Source organism: Vulpes lagopus, chromosome 3 (genome assembly GCF_018345385.1).
Source record: "Vulpes lagopus strain Blue_001 chromosome 3, ASM1834538v1, whole genome shotgun sequence".
NCBI lineage: Eukaryota > Metazoa > Chordata > Mammalia > Carnivora > Canidae > Vulpes > Vulpes lagopus.
In genome coordinates this window covers 151,321,528-151,345,512 of record NC_054826.1, presented here as the reverse complement: position 1 = coordinate 151,345,512, position 23,985 = coordinate 151,321,528, and the positions used below count along the sequence as shown (strand labels likewise).

General features: G+C 35.1%; 1 protein-coding gene across 1 annotated transcript in view; it reads right to left on the bottom strand.

Annotated features, from left to right (window-relative positions):
• Positions 1-23,985, bottom strand: part of ZNHIT6 (zinc finger HIT-type containing 6) — a 59,529-nt gene that overhangs the window by 12,556 nt on the left and 22,988 nt on the right. Inside the window, exons 6-8 of the mRNA XM_041750448.1 lie at positions 12,801-12,869; positions 11,323-11,403; positions 9,799-9,876 (exon numbers count right to left, since the gene is read on the bottom strand). Coding sequence (XP_041606382.1) covers positions 9,799-9,876; positions 11,323-11,403; positions 12,801-12,869 — 228 coding nt within the window. The remainder of the gene's footprint in view (positions 1-9,798; positions 9,877-11,322; positions 11,404-12,800; positions 12,870-23,985) is intronic.

The following is a 23,985-nucleotide window of genomic DNA, read 5'->3' as shown; positions in this document are numbered from 1 at the left end:
TTTATTTATGATAGAGAGAGAAAGAGAGAGAGAGAGAGAGAGAGAGAGGCAGAGACACAGAAGGAAGGAGAAGCAGGCTCCATGCCGGGAGCCCGATGTGAGACTCGATCCTGGGACTCCAGGATCGCGCCCTGGGCTAAAGGCAGGCGCTAAACCACTGAGCCACCCAGGGATCCCCAGTTTGCTTACTATTAATTCTTAGATTAAGTAATTTCCCCCATTTGTCTCTGCAGTACTCATTAATAGAATCAAATTCCAAAAGGAAAATGAAGAAGTTTAAGTAATCCCATCTAAAGAGCATACTGCTGTATTTACTAACCCTTTCTTCAGCACAGTTAACTTTCAAGGGATCTAACTAAAAGGCAACAAGGGAGTCTGCAATTTTCATAAGACATGACATCTGAAAGTAGTTAATGTTGTTTTTAGACATTCTGGAATTCCTTTAATGTTCTCTGATAACATATTTAATTCTCTACCATTATTCTCAAAATAACTTCCAAGACCTTGCTTTCTAATGGCAGGACATTTTTAAAAATCCTAACTTTTAACTGCATACTATAAATTTCTTACTTAGAAAATCTTCAAAGTATATTTTTCAATTATTTTCTGTAAGCCTAAAATAAGATCATTTAATTTTCCAGTTCCATTCAATTAGGCAAAGGGTACGGACTAATAATTTTAAAGGTGTAAAAATTTGATTTCAAAAAACCCATCTTAGTATCAAATTACACATATTTCTTTATACATCTTCAACAGTTCAACTGAATTATTATACAGAAAACATGTCAGACACTGAATGGGAACCAAAAATGTCCTCAAGGAGTTTATCACCCTGGCCAGTGTTTCTCAAAATATGATCACAGGGATAACTTAGGAAGCAGAGACTGTAAAAAGATGCAGGTTTCTCAGCCCTATGTGAAACTGACTAAACCAGAGCCTCTTAAGGTAGGCTAGAAATCTGTATTTCCAATAACTGTCCTAAAAGATTGTGATGGACATTGAAATATGAGATGCACTTTGTGACAAAAGAAGTACAGGTTAAATGTTCAGTTGGGGAGATACTTATTATTGTTAGAAGAAATAACTGGCCAGTGGGGATATGGGCTAGGTGAAAAGAAAGGAGGGATGTGGCAGGGCTATGAGAAGAGGCAAGCAAGAAACCAGGCCCTTAGATTCAACTAAGGCTGAGAGGAGGTATCTTCTAGGCAGAGTTGAGAGTCAGCAAAGTCAGAATCTGAGCAAGTTATGTGAGCTGGAGGCCAGCTCTGCTCTACAGTAGAAAAGGTCTTTGCATATTGGAGGATGTGTGTTACTGAAGAACAAAAGGTCAGGTGGGTCTCACTTAAGGCCTTTACACAGGCAAAACCAATTCTCTAAAACAGCATAGGAAAAAGTATCTTTACCTCTTTAATTTCACTGTAAATGATTTTTGAAATATTTCATGTTACAGATCCAAAGAAAGTAAAGTAACCTTAGTTTTTATTTAAAAAACATCTTCTCAGCATGGAAATAAAATCATCCAAGAGAAAGAGCTCATACTTTTGCTGGTTGCTTTTCAAAAAAAGAAAAAAAAAAAAGTGTTCCAAAAATTATTGACTACAACCAACACAGTAGGAAAACAGCTAAAAAAAAAATCTGTGCAAGTACAATAGGGTAGTGTCCCCATGAAGAGTAATAATCTAATCTTCTGTGATGCTCGTTAAGTCAAAGCCTAAATAATACTTTATTTTGACTTGGGTTTAAAATCTAAACTCTTAACTTTATATGCCAATCTTTGGAAGCAGAGTGGAGAGAAGGCAATTGGTGTGTGTTTCCATCAAAAAATGACAAGTCTGGAGAATCTATGCAAAAAACCCATGCCTTCCACTGGGCACCTTTCATGCCTTATATATAAAACACATAACTCTTGTAGCATTTACTATATATCTACCTTCTCTCCTAGATTGTGAACTCCTTGAGGGCTAGTTTTTTTTAATTTTCAAAAAATTTTTAAAGATTTTATTTATTTATTCATGAGAGAGGCGGGGGGCAGAGACACAGGCAGAGGGAGAAGCAGGCTCCATGCAGGGAGCTCAACGTGGGACTCGATCCTGGGACCCCAGGATCACGCCCTCCGCCAAAGGCATGCACCAAACTGCTGAGTCACCCAGGTGTCCTGAGGGCTAGTTTTTTAGATGCTAGAGTAATCTTAGGGCTTAGCACTGTGCTGGCACATGGAAGGGACTCAGTGATATTTAGGTCAAGTTCATTTATCAAAAAGCTGGTCTTTTGAGCAGGTACTGCTTTTTCTGAAGGAACTTTAAATTATACTGGGCAGTTATAATCTCTATTTCTCTCTCTCTCTCTCTCTCTCTCTCACATCTTACATATTGAGAATTGAAGCCCTCAACTGATTAAATGATATAGTCACAAATAACCAGTAAAAAAAAATTCTTTAGGGGTGCCTGGGTGGCTCAATTGGTTAAGCATCCGACTCTTGATCTCTGTTCAGGTCTTCATCTCAGGGTCATGAGTTCAAGCCCCACCTTGGGCTCTATGCTGGGTGGACAGCCTACTTAAAAAGAATCCTTTAGAGTAGAGTGGCAAACTATGGTCAGCAGGCCAAATCCAACCCATTGTTTTGTAAATAAAGTCTTACTGGAACAGAAGTCACAAACATTCATTTATGTATTATCTATGCTAGCATACATTATTATGTATATCTATACTTATGTACTGTAATAGAGTTGACAATTGTGACTGTATGGCCCACCATGCCAAAAACATTTACTGTGCCATTTTAGAAAAAGTTGTCCCAGTCCTGCTCTGGGGCACTAAAGTGGTATCAACACCTAGCAAATAGCAAGCACATATACATTTAAGTGAATTAGTATACTACATATTAAAAAATTAACACTGAATTACTACTGTGGGAAAGTCACTGACTTAGTACTGCAGGAAATAAAAAGATGCCTAATGTAGTCACTGTCTTCAAACGGGAGTTTATCATTGAATAGAACAAATATTATTGGGAGAAAAATAAGATGATTGCAGGAAACTATGAGAAATACAACATATTTTTAAGGCTCAAAGGATAAGCAAATCATATCCAGTTGGTGGGAAGGGATAGGTTCCACTGCAAACACTGATAAACAATAGTCTACTCAGAAAAATGGAGAGGAGAGACTCATTATGGAGGCAACTACAGTAAGTCAGGGTGGTAAGGAGAAGTGAAAGATGGCTCTAAGGTCTTATGTCTCACTACAGGAATGACCAGCCAGTAACAAGGAGTAAATATCAACATTTGTTGATTGCTTATTAGATACCAGGAACATAATCAACCTATTTAATCTCTATTTAAAACAACACATACACACACCAGGAAGAAACAGATATGGTGTGATGAGGTCTAAATCGTTTAAGATTTAATGGGATGTGTAAGTCAAGATAGCTACAAACCAGGATGTGAAATCTGGGAGAAAGGTTGAAAATATATCTACACCTGGGAGTCATCATACAGAAATAATAGTTGATAACACCTTAAGTACACAAACTCCTCAAATCTTATATTCTCCCAATATCTGATTTATGTTAAAAGAAATACAAACTAACCCCCATGTGGTTAAATGGAGCATGTTGGGAGTATAGCTAATATTGAACTTGGGGTACTTCCTGCAAGTTTAAGAAATATGAAATAACTGAAACAAGTTGTTATTTTTAAAAATGCATAATATAGTCCACTGCTGGCTATCACAACTCTTTTTTTTTTTTTAACAATTTAAAAGATTTTATTATTTGAGAAAGAAAGTGAGCAAATGCGTGCATGCAGGAGAGAGGGAGAAGCCCCACCCTGTTGAGCAGGGAGCCCAGCTCAGGGCTCCATCCCAGGACCCTGAGATCATAACCTGAGCAGAAGGCAGACACTTAACCAATTGAGCCACCAAGGTGCCCCTATTGCACCTTTTAATAGACAAATAATATGTATTTACTGAGAATGATCTGCTATGTGCCAGGCATTGTGCTAATAAGCAGCTAACATCTCAAAGAAATCTTCATAACAATGCATGCACTATTACTTCTGTTCTGATCCCCAATTTCAGGTGGGAAAATGGGCTTAATAACTTTTCAAGGTTTGAATCAAATTTATAACATTATTTTGACTTTATAAAAAAACCTATGTTGATGTAGGTTTCTGGATAAAAACAAAGAGGTTATTTTGGAACATCTCATAATTTGGGCTAGGTTTGAGAAGCAGGATGACATTATTATTTCTTACTGGAATATAATACAATCTCACTCTGAAGGGACCCTATTAACAAAGGAGTATTATAAAAAGGCTGTTCTTTTTGACAATAATGTTTGAGAAAATGATGCACCTCTATTTAAAACTCAATGTGCCCTTAGACTCTCCAGGCCCTACCTGCATCTCTCCAAAAACAGATCCATGCCAGAAACCTCAGTCAGTCACTTTGGTTTCTTATTTGTTTTCTCCCACTATAGAACTGTACTCAACTCATTCTTGTATAAACCCCAGTTATTATTTATATACCTTGAAGATAAGATGTGCTTAATTAATGGTTTTTGAGTAAATTTGGAAAGAACTATCCTATAATATCTTAAGCCACATCTTTATCAAAACTATAGAACCTTATAGGGGTGCCTGGGTGATACACTCGGTTAAACATCTGACTCTTGATTTCGACTCAGGTCTTGATCTTGGGGTTGTGGGATCAAGCCTCATGCAGGGCTCTGCGCTTACAGTGAAGTGGGCTTGGGACTCTCTCTCCCTCTGCTCTACCCTATTTCTCTCAAATAAATAAATCTTAAAAAAAAAAAAAAAAACCAAAACCAAAAATGACCTTATATAAATATCAAAACAACAAAGTTGTTAAACTTAACAATATATACCTTAACTTCTTTATGGGAAATCAATGGTTCCTTTAATAAGTAAGATATAGAATATAGATTTGGGAAATTACAATTGAATGAACAGTACCAAACTTGGGATTACTCTAAATTCTTTAGTCAGTAACTACTTGAGAAAGCAGCAAATACAATGACCGCCTCTTATAGTACCTGGCATTACCAACATGGATTTTGTTTCAAAACTACTCAGTTACTTTCTAAGAATAGAGTTGGTGAAGAAATGGAATGGCAAGAGATAAAGAGTGCTCCACTAAAACAAGCACCTTTCATGACTTCTCCTCCATTGAGAATGTAAGCTCCACAGGGGCAGGAATGGTTCTCCTCACTCTAATGTCCAGAATGATACTTGGACCACAGTGAGAATCACCATTTGCAAGTGAATGAATACATGAATTTACTTAAGAAGTCATATAAGCTTTTATAAGAAAACACAAATTCAAACACCGTGTATTCTGAAAACTCCAAACAGATCAGCAGCAAATTCCTTAGGGTTAGACATGGATTCTATAACCCCCTAAATAAAATAAAAGTCATGTATGGCAAAGCTAAAAATTGGGAAACATTTAAGATTGCTCTAGCTGACCAGGTATATCATGAGACAACGGTCATAAACCCTCTAAGAATGGAAAACACAGCCAGTGGAAACTGGCAACATCAAGAATTTGGTAAAAAGACTTTACTCTGGAGTCACTGGAATGCTGTAAATCGTAGAATACATTTAAAATCAACAGCCACAAGGAAACTACATGTTTCTGCCTTATAAGCACTTTTTGGAAATAATAAAATCCTCTTATTTTAGCATGCTTATCTTATATTAGAAGCTTAATGTTTTAAAACCTATAATAATCTTTAATGTACTTTCTTTTAATGATACAAATGTAATTAAATATACAATCAAATGTAAGCGTTCATCTTATCCTATCTATGAATGAATTATCTGAAAAACTGATTGAAAATCTTTAATTAAAAACATCAAATGAAAATCTATTTCTAAATGTATTCACATAGTATCTAATTTCATTATTCATGATTAGAAAATACTTGAAAACTGTGAAGCTGTACAGAAATTAGGATAACTGTATCATGAAGCTCACTTAATAAATCAGAAATATATGATGTATACCCTATCCCAACTTAGGATAAAACTCCTGCATTGGAGTTTCTGAGGATCTAGGCTATAAACTTCCCCTTCTTGTTCTTTAATGTTTTCATAGATCACTGAGTTCAAATAAACAACTCAAATGGGGAAATGCAGATGGCAACTTTTTTATGTAAATAAGATAAAGTCAAAATACTTTTCATGCTATTCAGAATGGCTCTGGTTTAGTATCAAAACAGCCTATTCTAGGGGATCCCTGGGTGGCCCAGTGGTTTAGCACCTGCCTTTGGCCCAGGGCGCGATCCTGGAGTCCTGGATCGAGTCCCGTGTCAGGCTCCTGGCATGGAGCCTGCTCCTCCCTCCTCCTGTGTCTCTGCCTCTCTCTCTCTCTATGTCTATCATAAATAATAAATAAATAAATATTAAAAAAAAAAAAAACCAGCCTAGTCTAGGTATTCCCTGAAGTTAACAACACTCACCTTTTACTTTATTAATCTATCATTCCATTCCCTACGGGGATTAAGGTTAACCCAATGCCCAATTTTGGTTCTCAAGAAAGTATAAAATAAGAGAAAATAAAGGACCTTAAAGGAAAATGAAGCACAGAGAAGGTGAGTACCTAGAATTAGGTCATTTGACCTTCAATTCAGTGCACTTTTTTTTTACTTTTCTTGGGGTTCAGGTTACCCTTTTTGTTAAAATACACCTTTCTGATATGACTGGTATCTTCCTGTGTTCTGGTCTCTAATGTATCCTGATTTCTATGCAACTCCATGAAATGATTTTCCCAACTGCTCCTCTCTGGATCATGCCATGCTGTAGGCATTTCTGCCAGCCACTCTCCTGGAAAACCCTGGTCTGCCAGGACATGCTGAGATCTCCATCTCAAAATCTCCATCCTCTCTGCCTCTTCAGGCATTTATAGTACACATTTCCAAGTTAAAAATGAATGCTATTTGAGCCCAGTATGTCCTGTATTATAAACTTTAAAATACTCAGTATCCTATCTTTTAACACATACAATTTTGGTTTCCTTGAATTTTGGAAGACAAGTATACTATGCCGAAGAGTCAAGTTTGACTGGCTTGGTGAGCTTGCACATTTCTTCACTAGCCACTCCTCGGTTTGCCTTAAAATGGAAATATTCCAAACCCTCTCTTTCTGGTAATGAAGGAAATAAAAATGGGAACAACAAAGAAACAAAACAAAAACAATAATAAACTAAAACAAAATTAAAAAAGAAAAAGAAATCCAAACCTTTTGTTCTTTGCAGTTGTACCAAAATGATATAGGTAGTTTCCCTTATCTTTGGTAAAGAAAATTAGTTATTTGCCTAACAGTTTAGGTAAATAAGGCGACCATGTCCAGTACGATGCCCAAACTCACCAAAATAAGTATTTTTATTAAGTCTAGAAAAGCAATATGGTATTTCAAATACATACTTATTAAGAAAACAACTGCATTTATACAGCCATTAAAATAGTCAATGGCTGCTATTTGTAATAATTCAAGGTCTGATAAGTACAACAAAGGAAATGATGAAGCAATGACTGAAGCAATTTAGTTTGATGGGTGGCACTTTTTACTGTCTCCCTTCTAAGATTTTTTTGGAGCCATTTACATGTTATCCCCATACTGGCAGTGCAGTCTATGACAAGGAGTTGATAAATGTGGTGCACGAGTGTTAGAATGCTGGACACGTCAGCAGGCTGTTAGGAGAAGACTTGGGAGAGTATATCTTAGTCCCATGGCCTAGAGAAGAGGAGATGAGATAACTATACAAAAAGCACTTTTATTTTTCATAAAAACCCTCAAAAGTGTTCTATTAACAGGCTTATACAACTGAAGCCACAGGAGTGCATCATGTAAATCTAAATAACATTTACAAGAATTAACTAAATATAGTAAATGTTAAGAAAGGAACTGATTTTTTTTTAAGGAACTGAATTTGAACGAGGTAACATAATAAAAAAAGAAAAATTACTTAATGATTGACAGGAGGTAAATTCCAAGGGAATGATGCAAATTGTTTTGTTTAAAGATGAATTGTATGAAATCTACTTTAAGATTTTGCTAAGTAAAACTGAAATGCACTTTTTACGTCAGTATTTCTCACTAATTACATAAATGTCTGATTATCAATTTCAGAAATACTGATTTTGGTTAACATGGATGTTATAACTCTGAATAAATATCTTTGCAAAACCCACAAAACTTTCTATCCATTTCTCATTTAAGGCCCCAAATCTTCTGGGGGAAGGAGGAGAGTTAAAGCATGAACTGCATGTAAATATACTGAATTAAGAAGTCTAGGGAAAAAACTACGTTATAGAAAACTTGAATTTTTCATGAACCATGATCAATGACATGAAATTGAGGGTATTTGCGACACGCTGGTAAAAGAAGGTGGTCAAGATTTGGTGTTTAAATCTGTTCTTAGCTTTAAGTCTTGTAATCTTATGTGTAGACATTTTGTAAGAATCCATTTATTTGTATTCATAGTAGTAATAATAGCATGAACTTATGAAGTGCTGAATAAACTATCATAATCTCTCATGAGGATTTTTTTTTAAAGATTTTTATTTATTTGGGAGACAGAGAAAGAGAACGCATGTCTGCGTAGAAGGGGGGGTGGAGCGGCAAGCAGAGGGAGAGGGAAAAGCAGGCTCCCTGGAGCCTGAACCGGGGCTCAAGCCAAGGATCCAAGCCGAGATCATAAGGTAAGCGTAAGGCAGATGTTTACCTGACTGAGCCACCTAGGCACCCCTCATGACAATCTTATAATTACTATTATCACCCCTATTCTAAAGGTGAGGGAACTAAGGTAAGTGAGGTTACATAATTTACTCAAGTTAACATAACTGGAATCAGGCAAGCTGGGCTGAAATCCCAGCTCTGCTTTCAAAGCTTGGATCCTAAAACCTCTAAGCTATGTTAACAAATCGAATCATAGGTGAGACTGACTACGATAGGTGAGATATACTATGATAGGTCAGATCTAGTCTGAATTGACTTTGGTAGTTTTGTTAACAATGGAGAGCATCAAAGGTCATCAAAGATCAGTATTTTGTAATTCAGTATGCTGACACATAACTGGCACAAAAGTAGACTTTGCAGAACTCTCAGAGATGGTTTGGTGTAGTCTGTATCACCACTCTATTAAGGAACAGAGCACAGTAAAGAACTGTCTCAAATAATATGGTTTGTTATAACCTGGCTCTTTCTACTTTTCTCTGCAAAGAATGCAATATATGCTTTCTACTTTTCTCTGCAAAGAATGCAATATATGCAATGCTCAGTTGGTCACATGAATTTTTGTATTTCCAAAGGCAAAAACTTGAACATTAGAACTCTGTTGTACAGAATATTTTTTTTTAAAGATTTATTTACTTACTCATGACAGACACAGAAAGAGAGAGGCAGAGACATAGGCAGAGGGAGAAGCAGGCTCCATGCCGGGAGCCCGTTGTGGGACTCGATCCCAGGACTCTAGGATCATGCCCTAAACTGAAGGCATACACGCTTAACTGCTGAACCACCCAGGCATCTCCAGAATATTTCTTGAAGTAAGTTCAAATGGGATTTAGGAATCTTTTACTTGTTCATAATGCTATTTTAAGATACTTTAACTGAAGTAATTTGCAACTGAATTTATCCTGTAAGTGTGATTATTTTAAAATTTTAATTTGGAAGTCATATTAGTATAATAACTGGCTACTTAAGCTAATCAGGCTACTTAATTATATTACAGAATTAGAAAATATTTAAAGAAATGGGGAGGGAAGCAATTTTACCTTACTAAATTTTGCTGCATATATTCAACCTTCATTAAAATTTGGACCCCAGTCTGAGAGCGAATGTAGGCTTTCAACCTGAAATAAAAATGTCATATTGAAGGAAACAAAACTGATTTTTAATATATTTCAAGATAGTATCCATGGAAGACTAAACATTTATGAGTAGCTAATAATACTTAAAATCCAACTATCCAAACACAGAAAAGGGGTTAAAGATATTTTCTAAGGAAGGATTTGAATTTTTAAAAATTACCTTTCTTCTCTCCGTATATCTTAGATTAAAAATGTCTATTTAAGTAAATTAAATTAAATTTGCCATTTTATTTATCTTTAAAAAGTGTATTCAATTTAGTGACACTTTGTCTTCTTGCCAAACATATGACCAATGATAACAACTGAATTATCAGTAATAAGAAGGAAAGAAATTCAACCACTATATGTGTACCAAAGACACTGCTTGATATGGGACATGGATCTGGTTCAGTCTGGGCTCAATCTTTATTACAAGTAGAAGATGAGATTTAACTAGAATTGAATCAGACATTTTAGAATCCACCCAGTCTAACATTGAAACATTAGGTTACACTGGAACCAAACCAGGCATTCATATTCCAAGTAGGTACCATCTGGCGAAAACAAAGTCAAGTGGGTTCCTGCTCAGGAAAACTAATTCACATTCTAATAATAGTTTCTCTTTTTAAATGCTGCCTACTGTGTGCTAGGCCCTGTACTAGGAACTTTATATATGCTTTTTTTTTTTTTTAAAGCTTCAAACCACCTTATCTAGTGGATATTAACATTCTCATTTTACCGATAAAAAATTAAGGTCCAGAAGTTAAGTAACTTACTCCTGATCACATAGCTAAAAAGGGACAGAGTGAGCTATTCTAGCCCAGATATTCATAACTGAATCTTTCTATTATGCTACATTAACCATTTTTGTCGATACTATATTTCTGGACAGGAGGCAGAGTGTATCTTAATTAGTTTTATGAAGACTTGGCTGAAACAGAATTTCCTGTCTTTAACAGTTACTTGGAAACTCTTAATTTTTAGGGTTTTTTATTCCATTTTAAAGAAGTTTGATTTAAGAGTTAACAGTGCAGAGTCTGACTACTGACTGCCTGGATTTAAATCCCAGCTTCCCTGCTTATTTGCTATATGAAGTCATTTAACCACTTTAAGGCTTAGTTTCCCCATATACAAAATGGGTATGACAGCAGTAATCTATCTTAAGGGGTTACTGTGAGGAATTAATTAATACATATTTATCATCTGCTTTAATGAATGTCTAGAAAACAGTAAGTACTAAGTGTTACGTACTATTTTTATTACTATCCAAAAGCATCATCCATGACTGACAAAACCTTGAGTAAACACCAAGGAAATGGCACAGAAAGTAAACTGCATTGACATAATCACAGTCTAATAAAGTCCTAACTTAACATAATGAATATGCACATAACCAGTACATCAACATTTTTAATAATTTCAGAAAATTATAAGATTTTTGAGACATACCTTTGACGAATTACAGGATCAGACTTTTCAGGATCAATATAAGGCCTTAGGATTTCATTAATAGTTTTATCATCTGGTACTCTTTCCAACAACAAAAAAAACAAAACAATAACACATTATTATTTATTTTCTACTAAAGGTGTTAACTTGGAATTACTAAATCTTGTGGCTTTTTGTTTAAATGACTGAACACAGACCTTTTATTTTACTCTTGGCAAAACATAACATCCTTTAAAGCAAAAATTACTTAGGAAAAAAGCTCAAAAAGACTTCTTGGACACACTTAAAAAGTCCTAAAAGCAATATTTTGAGAAGCTCCCTATAAATCAATTATAAAAATATGAAGCCTCTTTTAACACACACCTGTGCTCACAGATGAGAAGAAAGAATGCAGGATGAAATATATTTGAAAGCTGCAGAAATACAAAATCTGAAAAAAGATTGAAAACGATGCTAATTTCAGCGCACGTTCAGTTTATTCATTCTAAATCATAAGACCGGGTAAAAAATTGATTCTACTTTCCCTGGAAACAAAGTATTTCAGGCTTTTCAACTTTCTGGTAAATATGCAAACTGTTTTGAACTACAGATCTGTAAAAGCAAAATTAAGACACTGCTCTGAATGAGTAACTTTCTTCAATCATTTATACATATTCATATCTGCTATTGTGCTATATATGTTCCCCCATCTATAAAATTTAAGTCCTTTCCCCTGATTTTAGTCTGGTATACAACTTCAAATAATAAAGTTCTTCACTTCACTAAAATCCCCATGACAATTATAAAGAGAGGAAGCTTATGCAAAATGTGAATATACAGTTAATCTATTACTTAAAAAGCAACTGTAAAATTTTCCCAAGCCAAGGAACCAAATAGTACATAACCATTAAGATTTTTTTTTTTTTAACCATTAAGATTTTTAAAGAATACTTAAAAATGTGCAAATATGAAAAAAGGATAAAAAGCTGTTTATATAAATTAATTTCAATTTTGAGTATACACATATACAGGCCCAAGATAATCTTTGCATAGAATTTTGGGTCATTTTTCATTTCCTCTATTAACACTCAACCCTAACAAAAAGAAAGTTTTTAACCCTCTCAAGTCTCTCTGCATCTTTCTCCTCATGTCTGCTCTGCCTGGAGAAATAAACACCATCATGACTTCTGTGCTAATCATTTCCCTTAGAGTTTTACCACCTCTGCAAGTATTCCTAAAAAGTACACCATCTTATATTTACAAACAGAATCACACTCTAGGCATTCTTCCTTGTTTTTCTCATTCAACATTTGAGATCATGTTGATGTATGTAGCTGTAGTTCATTCAATAATGTTGAGCACTTAATTGTATTAAGATAACAACTTAGTTATCCGTTCTACTGACATACATTTACCGATACCACATTTAAGTTAATAGTTATTTTAAATACAAAAACACAGTAAGAACAAAGAAGCTCTTAATAGTGGTTATACTATACCTTTTTTCTATGTACAAAGCTTGACTCTGAGGAAACTGGAGCTTCACATGCCAACAAAACTGTTGTTTCCTAAATTAGAAGATAATCTTATGAGGACCAAGTTAGATAATAAAAGTCTGAGCACAAATTGAACCTCCTGAATTTTCATTGTCAGGTAACTATTCAAAAAGTATTCTCAGAATTTAATGTATCTTTTCTACTATTTTCTTTTTTCTAGGATTTTAGAGGCTGTTGTTTTCTAAACAATATACTTGTAAGGATTTTTAAGAGGAAAACAAAATTAAGTGCAGCAGTTCTAAATTACAAGGACTTTATATTCCTGAATTAGAAGGCAATGTCTCACAGTTCAGGGGTTTTTGAGATCAATGTGCTACTACTCGCAGTTTACAAATAAATTTGCTTATGACTAAAAACAATGAACTGATGTCTTTGCCTAACTAGTCTGGAAATTAGGTGAATGAAGTGTTGTCTGGTTGTGACCAGCTGGCTGCAGATACATTCTGAGCCATGAGTACGTGCATTCAGTAGCAAAACAGTAGACAACAAGTTGGTTGCTAAGCAGAATGCACTCTAAGCTAGAGTCCCTTTGCTTTCAGGTCTAAACTTTGGTTTGATACAGGGTGAACAGTAATAATTTACTAAACGGCTAATTTTAGCATAATGACCATATGTTCTATTTAGCATACCTGAATTTGGTGATACTATATACCATTCCTTTAAAAAATTGTATGCTCGAAATATTGAATCCAACATAGAAATTTAAATGTTTTCACCATATGATGGTTTTACATGTTTTCCTTACTTAGAAGAAATTTCTAACAATCCACTGGCAAGTTAATGGCCAAAAGCACAACCAAGCAGATGACCAGCATCACTATAAATCTACTCCTTAGTAGTATGGCTCCAAAATCTCAACTAATTTTCTTTAAATACAATCTAGTACAGTAGCTCTCACCAAACATTCACAAGATTTAGTCAAATTTTTGTCAAAATAACCATAAAAGCAAGTAGAAATCCTTCTGTTAGGGTAAGTTATCATAGATCTGCTTATAGATAGAAGTTTTCTTTCATAACAAGACAGTTTTTGGCTTTAGCTAGAAAAAAATATGCTTGATTATGCTTATGTTGAAAGTACCACTTACCATATAAGAAACAATCATGTTTAGTATTTGTTTTTTTCGATAGAACAAAGCCACAAGCACACTTTACTAATTTAAAGACCAGATGTTTAAAATCTCAGAGAAAAAAACCTTTAAAAAAAATCTGAAAGCAAATATAACAGTTCCTGGTTTTAAATAAATAATTCTTCCAAAACAAAAACTCTGCAATGTACATTATCTGTGAAATAGGCAGAGCATCACATCATCAAGTTTAGAGATTCCACGTTTTGTTTTTCTAAGCATTTTATTTATTTATTCATTTGAGACACACAGAGAGAGAGAGAGCGCGCACACACACAAGAGCGTGCATGTGTGGTGTGGAGGAGTTGAAGAGGAAGGAAGGAAGAGGGAGGAGGCAAAGTCTCAAGCACACTCCGTGCTGAGTGGAGTGTGGAGCCCAACACAGGGCAGCTTGATCTTACAACCCTAAGGATCATGACCTGAGCAGAAACCAAGAGTAGGACCTTCAAACAACTGAGTCACCAGGCACCCAATTCCACATTTCTTAGTAAGAAATAAACTGATTTTTAAATCTTAATGTATAATATGGTTTTTAACTATATTTGTATTTTCTGTGTTAAATTACAGGGGAGAAAAAAGGTAATGAACTCATCATCCTATGGAATTATAAATCATATTCAATTATTCCAATCATTGCTTAAGTAATTTCAAGAACCATTTTTCTTTCTTAACATTCAGTAGACCCTAAATATCTTCAAAAAGTACTAAACATCCCAAAAACAAAGGAAGAAAAGCCCTTGGAAATAATTTTATTTGCTACAGTTAACTAGCTGTGGTTGTAGGGAAGTCATACACTACTGTTTTATTATATAAAACATAAGCGCTAAACTATGATTATTATAAAAACCTTTCTACATTTGGTCTCAGTTCAAACATGAACAAATTTGAAAAGTACATTTACTTAAAAAAATGTGATCTTGCAATACTTCAAAACCAAGAAAAAGAGTATAAACAACACTCAAGATTTAAGAAACTTGCACTCTGCAATATTTATTTGAAATACGTTTTTCTTCTAAGAAATAGAAGGCTATTGATATGGTTGATAATCCTTTCTATTGTTCTTTTATCGAATTCCCTTCTCATCTATCATCAGAGGTAGCTAATTTCCTGATGTTGGGTATGTATGTATTCTTGCCATCCATGGTTTTATGTTTTTTATTTTATGGATATATACACAGCTATAAACAATATAGTATTTTGTGTAATATTAACACTTACTTCAAAGTTATCATACTCTAAATATCCTATGCCTTGCTTTTCATTTACATTATGCTTTAGATTTATCATACAGATTAGTTCATTAATTTAAACCATCATACAGAATTTCACTTTGTGAAAAATGCCAAAATCTATTTATCCATTCTCTACTGATAGACATTATGACTGTTTCCAATTTTTTATCATTTGTTCTTCCATATTAAATTACAGTAAAGAAAAAATAAAAGACTATCTCTATGAATGGGTCTATCATTTAACTCTGCCTGTACTTTTTAACTCTAATGGTAGCGTAAAAAGCATCTGCAAACAGTAATTCAGAATAGAAGACTTAAGTGAAAGAATGGACATAGAGAAGTTGAAGGGCACTGTATATAGAATTCCCAAAATGGCTGAGTTAATTTATCTCTGAAGTTGTTGCCAATTCTTTAGAGTTGGCAACTGATGCAGTTGCCATAGGCAATCAAATCTAAGTCTCAAATAATTAAGATTTTTAAAATTAAACTTTTAAATTTAATTCCAGCATAGTTAACATGCAGTGTTCTATCAGTGCACATCATGATAAGCACTATCATCTATTTCACCTCCCTCCATTTCCCTCCCGGTAACTATCAGTTTGTTCTTCAAAGAATTAAGTTTGTTTCCCACTTTTCATAATTATATATCGTGATACATGCCCAATTACACACACACACACACACACACACACACACACACACACCTTTTTGTATTTTGGACTATTTTAACTTTATTTATTTTAAAGATTTTATTTATTCATGAGAGACACAGGCAGAGGGAGAAGCAGGCTCCATGCAGAGAGCCCGATGTGGAACTCGATTCCGGGACTCCAGGATCACACCCTGGGCTGAAGGCAGGCTCTAAACTGCTGAGCCACCCAAGGATCCCCTTCGACTATTTTATAAAGACAGATTCTAAGGAGTAGAATTATTGGGCTAGGACAAATTTTCTTAAACTATGCAGTGCTGACATTCTGGATCACATACTTCTTTGTTATGGCAGGCAGGACAGGAGGGAGGCAAGGGAGACATTTTCTCGTGCAGGCTGTTTAGCAGCATCCCTCGAGATGCCACTAGCAACACCCACTCCTCCAGCTGGGACAATTATTGCAAATGTCTTCTGGGAGGCAAAAGCACCACTGAATGAGAACTGGGACAGAGGTTAAAACATTTACTATTACTCCTACTATATTAAGACTATTGTTCCCTAAATTAAACAAAATGCCTTCAACTATAATAATGTCACTGTGTCCTTGCCATAATTACCAATGTTCTCACAAATGGAAATATTGTACCCAGATATTCTAGGTAACTTAGGCATCTCAAGGCAGTATGGTTAGAGTTTGATAATACCAGCTCACTTATAACCAAACAAAAGTAAGTAGAAATATTTTCACCTATCAGATTTACAAAAATGATGTTAAAATTAGAAATACTAGGCAATTGTGGTGAAATGGACACTTTCCATTGCTGAGAGGAATATAAATCGGTGTAAGCATCTGGCAGTTCAATTTCATAACAGCTATAAATAAATATTCATAATGCAAGAAATATATATATTTTTGCCTCAACAGTTTTATTCCCAGGAATTTATTTCAAGGAAACAATTGGACAAGTAATGACATGTGCTCATGTCCACTGTGTCATTCTTTATAACAGAAAAAAATAAAAAATAATCTAAATGGATATCATCAGAGAACTGATTAAATACATTAGAGCAGATCCAGATAGTGAATGAAAAGTTGAGGCAGAACTATATGCGTTGGGGAAGAAAAATGTACGTGCTAAATGAAGGCATTTATGTTGAAAATATATCCACGCGTGTGTTTACAAGTATGAAGGATGTGCCCCAAACTCTTAACTATAGTTATTTCTTGCCATTATGAAAGGACTTCTTACTTTATATATCTCTATTAAATCTCTGACATAATGATTTCTCTTTTATATAAACAGCAAAGTCAAAATTTTTTTTTTAAGATTTTATTTATTTATTCATGAGAGACATAGAGACACAGGCAGAGGGAGAAGCAGGTTCCCTGTGGGGGAGCCTGATGTGGGACTTGAACCCAGGACCCCGGGATCATACCTGAGCCTAAGGCAGATGCTCAACCACTGAGCCACCCAGGTGTCCCAAAAATGTTTTCATTGGAAAACACAGGATGGTAGTCCTAGAAAGGACAGGATTAATTTTAACATTCTTTTTAAACCTAAAAATATTTATTATTGGAAGTGTTCTTTTAAGAGCTTTCCTTTTTTTATCTCAGAATTATTACCCAACCAGAACTAGGGTTACTTATCTAATCATTTTTACAGCTTCAAAGCTATCTTCCTCAAGAAATATGCCACAGCTAAGAGTTACATATGATGGCTGAATTCTAAGAACTAAGATTTCTAATATAAAATTTAAATGAGCTTGAATATTTTTATTCCTAAAAAAAATCACCAACTTTTATTTCACTCTCTCACTGACTAACCAATACTTATTCAAGGAACACTCCTAAGGGCCCAGTAGCCATTAAGGATGTGAACAAAGGGGATGAGCCCAAAGCAGGCTTCTGTTTAGGCTGTAAGTCAACCACCAATCCTGGGCACTGTGTTTCCTTTCCATATGGCTATGAGAGGAGGAGTATAGTTTCCACATGAAAGAACCTTGTTCTTCATGTACACTGTACAAAGGAAGAATACTCATTGTATTGTAAGGACCAGAGGTAAGACAGGGCAAAAGTTAAGTGGACTGTGCTTAAATCTTACTCTCAACAATTTCTAACTTGATGTGATTTGTATCTGTGATTCAGATTTCTCACAGTAAAATGGGGGATAACAATAGTATTTATACCATAGGGTTAAATGAGTAAATGTATCTCAAGGGCTCAGAATATATAAAAAATGTTAATTACTGTTATTGCCATTATAATAATTCTACATTCAATTCAATACTTTGAATTATGAAGCTTAAAAACAGAAATATGAAGCTTAAAAACAGAAATATTCACAGTTTTTAAGAATATTTTGCCATGAGTTCCTAACCAAAGTGTGCTTACACTGAATTTAGTGTTTAGTGTCTAGAAATGAAACTGGACATCTGGATTCATACTAGATTGTAAAAAATACCTGAATGTTCTGTTAAACATTATGGATTTTATTCTGTGGTTAATGCACCAACAGCAAAGGTTTTTTTAAAAAGAATGAAATGAAGGGCTTAGTGGCAGACTCAAATCACCCTACTATTTATTTAACTCTCCTAGTAAATATTCAAGACATTAACTTTTCAGCTTTTGTTTATAGTTATTAAGGGAAATATCTCTCACTACTTTTGAGAAGCACAATGACATATCATGTCAGTTCAAATGTGCCTAAAATTGTTACTTCTAGTTTTTAAATACAGGTGATTCCACGGGAGTAAGCTAAAGCTAGAATTTTCACGTCTACTCTTTAGAATACTACACCACTAATTAAATTAGTAAAGTCTACAGGCTATCAAACCTTGCCAGCAGGTCCTTTTACCAGAGAGCACTAGCAAGCAGCAATAGTAGTAATAGTTTATTAAGTGCTTTTAATATGTCAAACATTGTTCTAAATGTTTACATGTATTAATTCATTTAATTCTTCTAGCCCTAAGATGAATGATATTATTTCATTTTACAGATGAGAACCCTAAGAGGAAAGTCCATTTCAAGGTCATTATTCAGCTGGAAAGTGACAGAAGTGAAATTTTAATCCAGGCAGTACAATAATTCCAGAGTCTATGCTCTAATCGTCTATACTATTATGAACTTACTAGAACTGCAACTTCAATAACAAACCGTGTATTTTTATGTACTATTAATTTAAATGTACCTCAGTCATATTTTATATATTTGCCTTCATATTTTGAAATCATTTATAAGAGTTATAGTTTAATTGCCTCCTTTATAATCTCTTAATACCACCAACTTTCTTCCTAATCCATAACCATACTTTGATGAATGGAACCCATTCCCTATCTCTAGGGACATGCACTTATGCGTTGGCTTAAGAAAATCACTATCCTAGATTTTCCTCGACCCAATGGCTCAGGACGGGGCAGATGACCTAAGAGGTCCAATCGTGGTGAATTTCAGGTTTTCTATTCAGTGATGCTCAGAGAGAAGCACTCTTGGGTATTTACTGCAACTCAAACTATTACCGGGGGCATCCTATGACCATGAGGATTCAGCTGACACCACTGAAGATATAATGGAGAATCAGCAATAAACTAGATCACTGATGTAATTGAGTCATTTTATCTATTAACTCTGAAGTCCATCCTACCTCAGGACATTCAGTTATGATAGCCAATAATATGCCCTTTTACAGCTCAAACTGGTTTGAATTGGGTATTCTATTTCAAGCAACATCAAGCATCCTGATATAAGAAGTTAAAGTTTTCTTCTTTCTAGATTTCATCTTTTATTATGAAGCAGTAGAAAAGGAAGATAGCCTATAAATTGTTAACTCTTATGAAATTTGGAAGCAGTATATAACACCTGAAGGAATTTCAGGAAAAAACCATTTTCTTCCACCATCAGTTATAAAACCTTATTTTAATTTAAAGCAGAAAGAAAATCTACCAAATTTTGAAATCCTTCAAGGAAAAAACAAATGTATAAAATATCTACATAATCCTTCACTCACAGGCATTTTATCTTTGAAAATACATTTCAAGAGCAAATTTTAAAGTCCCAAGAATAAATATAACCATTCCTCATAAAAAATAATCCATCTATTTTATTACGATTGGTACCATAATAAGTGTTTTTGGAAGAGTGAATACAAAGGATCTGTGTAGTTACTTAGCATGGATTAAAATTACTGGAATTGGGGAGAATGAAAACCATAATTTTATATGTCTCACATCATTATGAAAATACTTTGAAAAGTTCCAGTTATATATTACATTTTACTCTTTCAAAAATTAGTTTCACCACTACACAATAATAATAGGAAACAGGTTAAGTATGTGGTACTGGCTTTAGTAGACAGTATATTAAGAAAATGGATATAGCAGGTGAAGACTGAAATAAAAAAGTACATTTTGCTTCAAATAACTGATAAATACTTGAGCACTTAATAAAGCAGTTCTCATCTGGGAATTGTACCAACCTGGGCGGTGGGGACATTTAGAAATGGCTGGGCAGTTTCTGACTGTTCCAAGACTGGGAAGCACTTTAGGCATTTTAGTGGGCAGAGACCAAAAATGCTAACCTTCCTGTAATGCATGGGAAAGTCCCACACAACAAAAAAACTGTCCTGTTCAAAATGCCAATAGAGCCCCTAGTAAGAAACACACCAGAATGCAGAAAGGAGATATATACACTCTCCTTTCTGCATATATATACGCATATATATATATATGCGTATATATATATATACACACACACACACGTAATATAAATACACACACATATATGCATACCAAAAATGAATGCCAGCACTAAATGCAGCATGTGTTTCATATTAACTGTGGAGAAAATATATAAGAACTGTGGTAAAAAGAAATAATGGAGAAGATGAGCTATCCTGTGTATTTTCACAGATGGCTAGAAAATAATGGATGAGGAAAACATTCTAGGCTTAAGTATGGTGACCAGCCCATGTATACTCGGTTGAATACATGAGGAAATCAGGTGGGGACAGACTATGAAAACCCATATTTAGTGTGGATCCCTCATACTAACAGGAACATTTTCTGCTCAAAGTATGACTGTCTAAACTCTGGTATGGCATATAAGGTCCTGCAAAGCCCAGGCCCAGTGGGGCTCTCTCCAACCTCATCTCTTACCACTTACCAACTCCCAACCTAACTTCTAGACACATCAAATTACATACACTGTCTTAAATTTACTACTTTATCCTTTTGCAACTGATACCCTCATCACAAGACCATCCTTAAACCTAGAAACTCCTTGATTTTGAGCAAGTGACCATCACAGCAAAAACACATTTTGTAAAGACATATCAGACAGCAGTGTATCAAGTGACTGAAGTAAGGAGACCTGAGATAGGGAGGGCATGTAAAAGTTCCTCAGTAGTCCAGGGTGACACAAGGTGGCCTACACGGGAGAATATGTCTGATATATGCTGCAGAGAAAGAAGTGGAAAGAGATACATGCCAGAGGCACATCATGAAGTAGTAGACCTGGGGACGAGGGAAGGCTTTCCCTAACTGAACCAGGGTGGGGACCCCAAGATGACCAAGGGTATTTTCTAGTTCCATGAATGCTGGCTAATTGTTTTTACGGAGAAGTACAACCTCTGTGATGCCATATGTCACAGAAACGTCTCACTACTACCTACATGGCTCCTGTAAGGAAATGGCTATTTGGAGAACCAGTAAGTTTCTAGGCTTTCCCACTGTTTTTTCTAAGGTCCTGCTGTTGTTCTGAAAATCTTCAACCAAACTAGATCACTGCAAAATCGACTTGTCCCCCCCCCCATGACCACAGCTGTTAAACCTGTCATTTCATTTTCCTTTGCTCTTTTCTAAAGTCAGTCTGCAGTAAAGTACAAACCTATACTACTTACAGATAATCACGCAAACAAAATACCGTGCTTTATGAAGTGTATCGCCATTCTTCATAAGGAAAGAAAAAAGGTGCTACTGACATTAATAAAGAGGTAGATGGGTCTATTATTATGATATAATTAGAATGCTGTGATTTTATCCAAAGGAAAAAAAGTAATTTTGCGGATCTGTAAAAGGTTACTTCTTTACAAGAGAGACATCTAGTGGCTAGCTTCTAAAAAAGGACTGGAGCTCAATTACTAATTCACACTGTTGTTAAAATAATGGACACACTTCTACCATCTTCATACTCTAAGAGAGACCCACAGATAGAAAAGAACCCTGAGCCAAAAGGAAGCTAAAACCTCAGTTCTAAGCTGACAGAGAGGAATGATAAAAAGGACTGAGTTGCTTAGAAGTTATGTGGAGACAAACTGCGGGAGAAAGAAAGGCCAAAAGTTGGGTTCCTTTCTGGGGATTGGGTGGTTAGTCCACACTAGAGTCCAAGACTGGAGTTAAGCTAAAAATACTATTGGGGAAGGGATCTTTAGTCCAATTTTTTTTTTTTCCAGTTGACAAGTCAAAGTGCATTCCTGACCTCACTGTTGAATCCTCAGACCCAAATGCCAGGAAAATAAAACGAGGGGAGTTATGTGACCAAATGAGACTTGTTACTTATCCAGGCACAACCAAAACATCTCCGGGATGAAGATTGATACCTATGGCATCCTGTAGTAAAACACTAAAACAATACTGAAAAAGAGTGGCAATTGTGGATAAAAATGTAGAATTATATATATTTTTTTCAAAGATTCTATTTACAACTCAAAATGTTTAATGGTCCTGCCCACATCTATCAATGCCTTTTAAAATTATTTTAACAAAGTCATTTATTTATTCTTAAAATAAGCATTACATGCAAATGATCTAAAATTGAAAAAGGTATAAAACAGGACATAATTCCCATCCCTGTCCCCTTCCACTCAATTGCCTTCCTTTAGGATAACCACTGTCAGCAGTTTATATAACTTTATTCACTTAGTATTTCTGACAATCATTCCATATTAATACATTAGACCTGCTCCATTCTTTTTCCATTGTAAAAGCATTCCATATTTTAAGTAGTTCTAAATGAATCTAAATTTAGATTCATGCTACTCTTTTGCTATTACAGACAACATTGCACTCAATATCCTTGTACATATTCCATTTTCCATTCATATAGTTTTATCTATCAAATTTCGAGAAGTGGAATTGTTAGGTGAACAAGTCATTATCACATCTTCCTTACCTGCTTCTTTTCCACTACTGACCTTACCTTTGTACTGGGCCAGTGCTGATTTTAAACAATTAGGATATTTTAGAAAAGATAATCTGAAAACCTTCTCAATAGCATACATTAAGAAATCCTGGGGAAAAAAAAAAATCCTTGAGAGGGGTGCCTGGGTGGCTCAATGGTTGAGCACCTGCCTTTGGCTCAGGTCATGATACCAGGGTCTTGCCTCTCCCTTGCCTACTATGCCTCTCTCTGTGTGTCTCTCATGAACAAAAAAATAAAATCTTAAAAATTTCTTAAAAAAGAAATCCTGGAGAAATAAACTAAACAGATTGAGCTCATCAGCAATAAGAGATATCTTCAGGAACCAAAAGAGAGCAGGAACTGAAGATCCTGGGAGAATGCTGAATGAAGCTACATCTGCTCTGGAATCCTTTGCAAACCTTGGTACCAAGAGGCTGGGGTGACAAGATCTTGGGCCCACATAGGCTGTAGACATCAAACTGGGGATCACAACATAAAACCAGTGAAAAGTGTAAGCCAGAAAAATCCTGCCCACTAGCAAAGGAAAACAATTAGAGAACTTGTGGACCTCAACTCAGGCTCTTGGGATAAACATAGAGAGGAGAAAGGGAAAAATCTCAAGTGAGAATGCAAAGCTGCCGTTTCCTCAAATTGTTTTGGGGTTCAAATTATTCCTATTACACAGTTCAAAAAACTTAAGACTAAGAAATTAAAGAGGATCATGAATTGGTGCCATGGAGTATCTTGGCATAAGCAAATGCACACAACCTTCTATGTCAACTTGCATTCAAAGATACATTTTAGGGAAAAAACAAAACAAGGAAACCAGCCACCATAATCAAAAGTCTGCAGAAACAGGAGACAGCAATAACAGACTTCCAAGAACTTCTGATACTGGAATTATTTACACAGATAAAAAATGTTCAAATTATTAAACAAAGAGGAACTT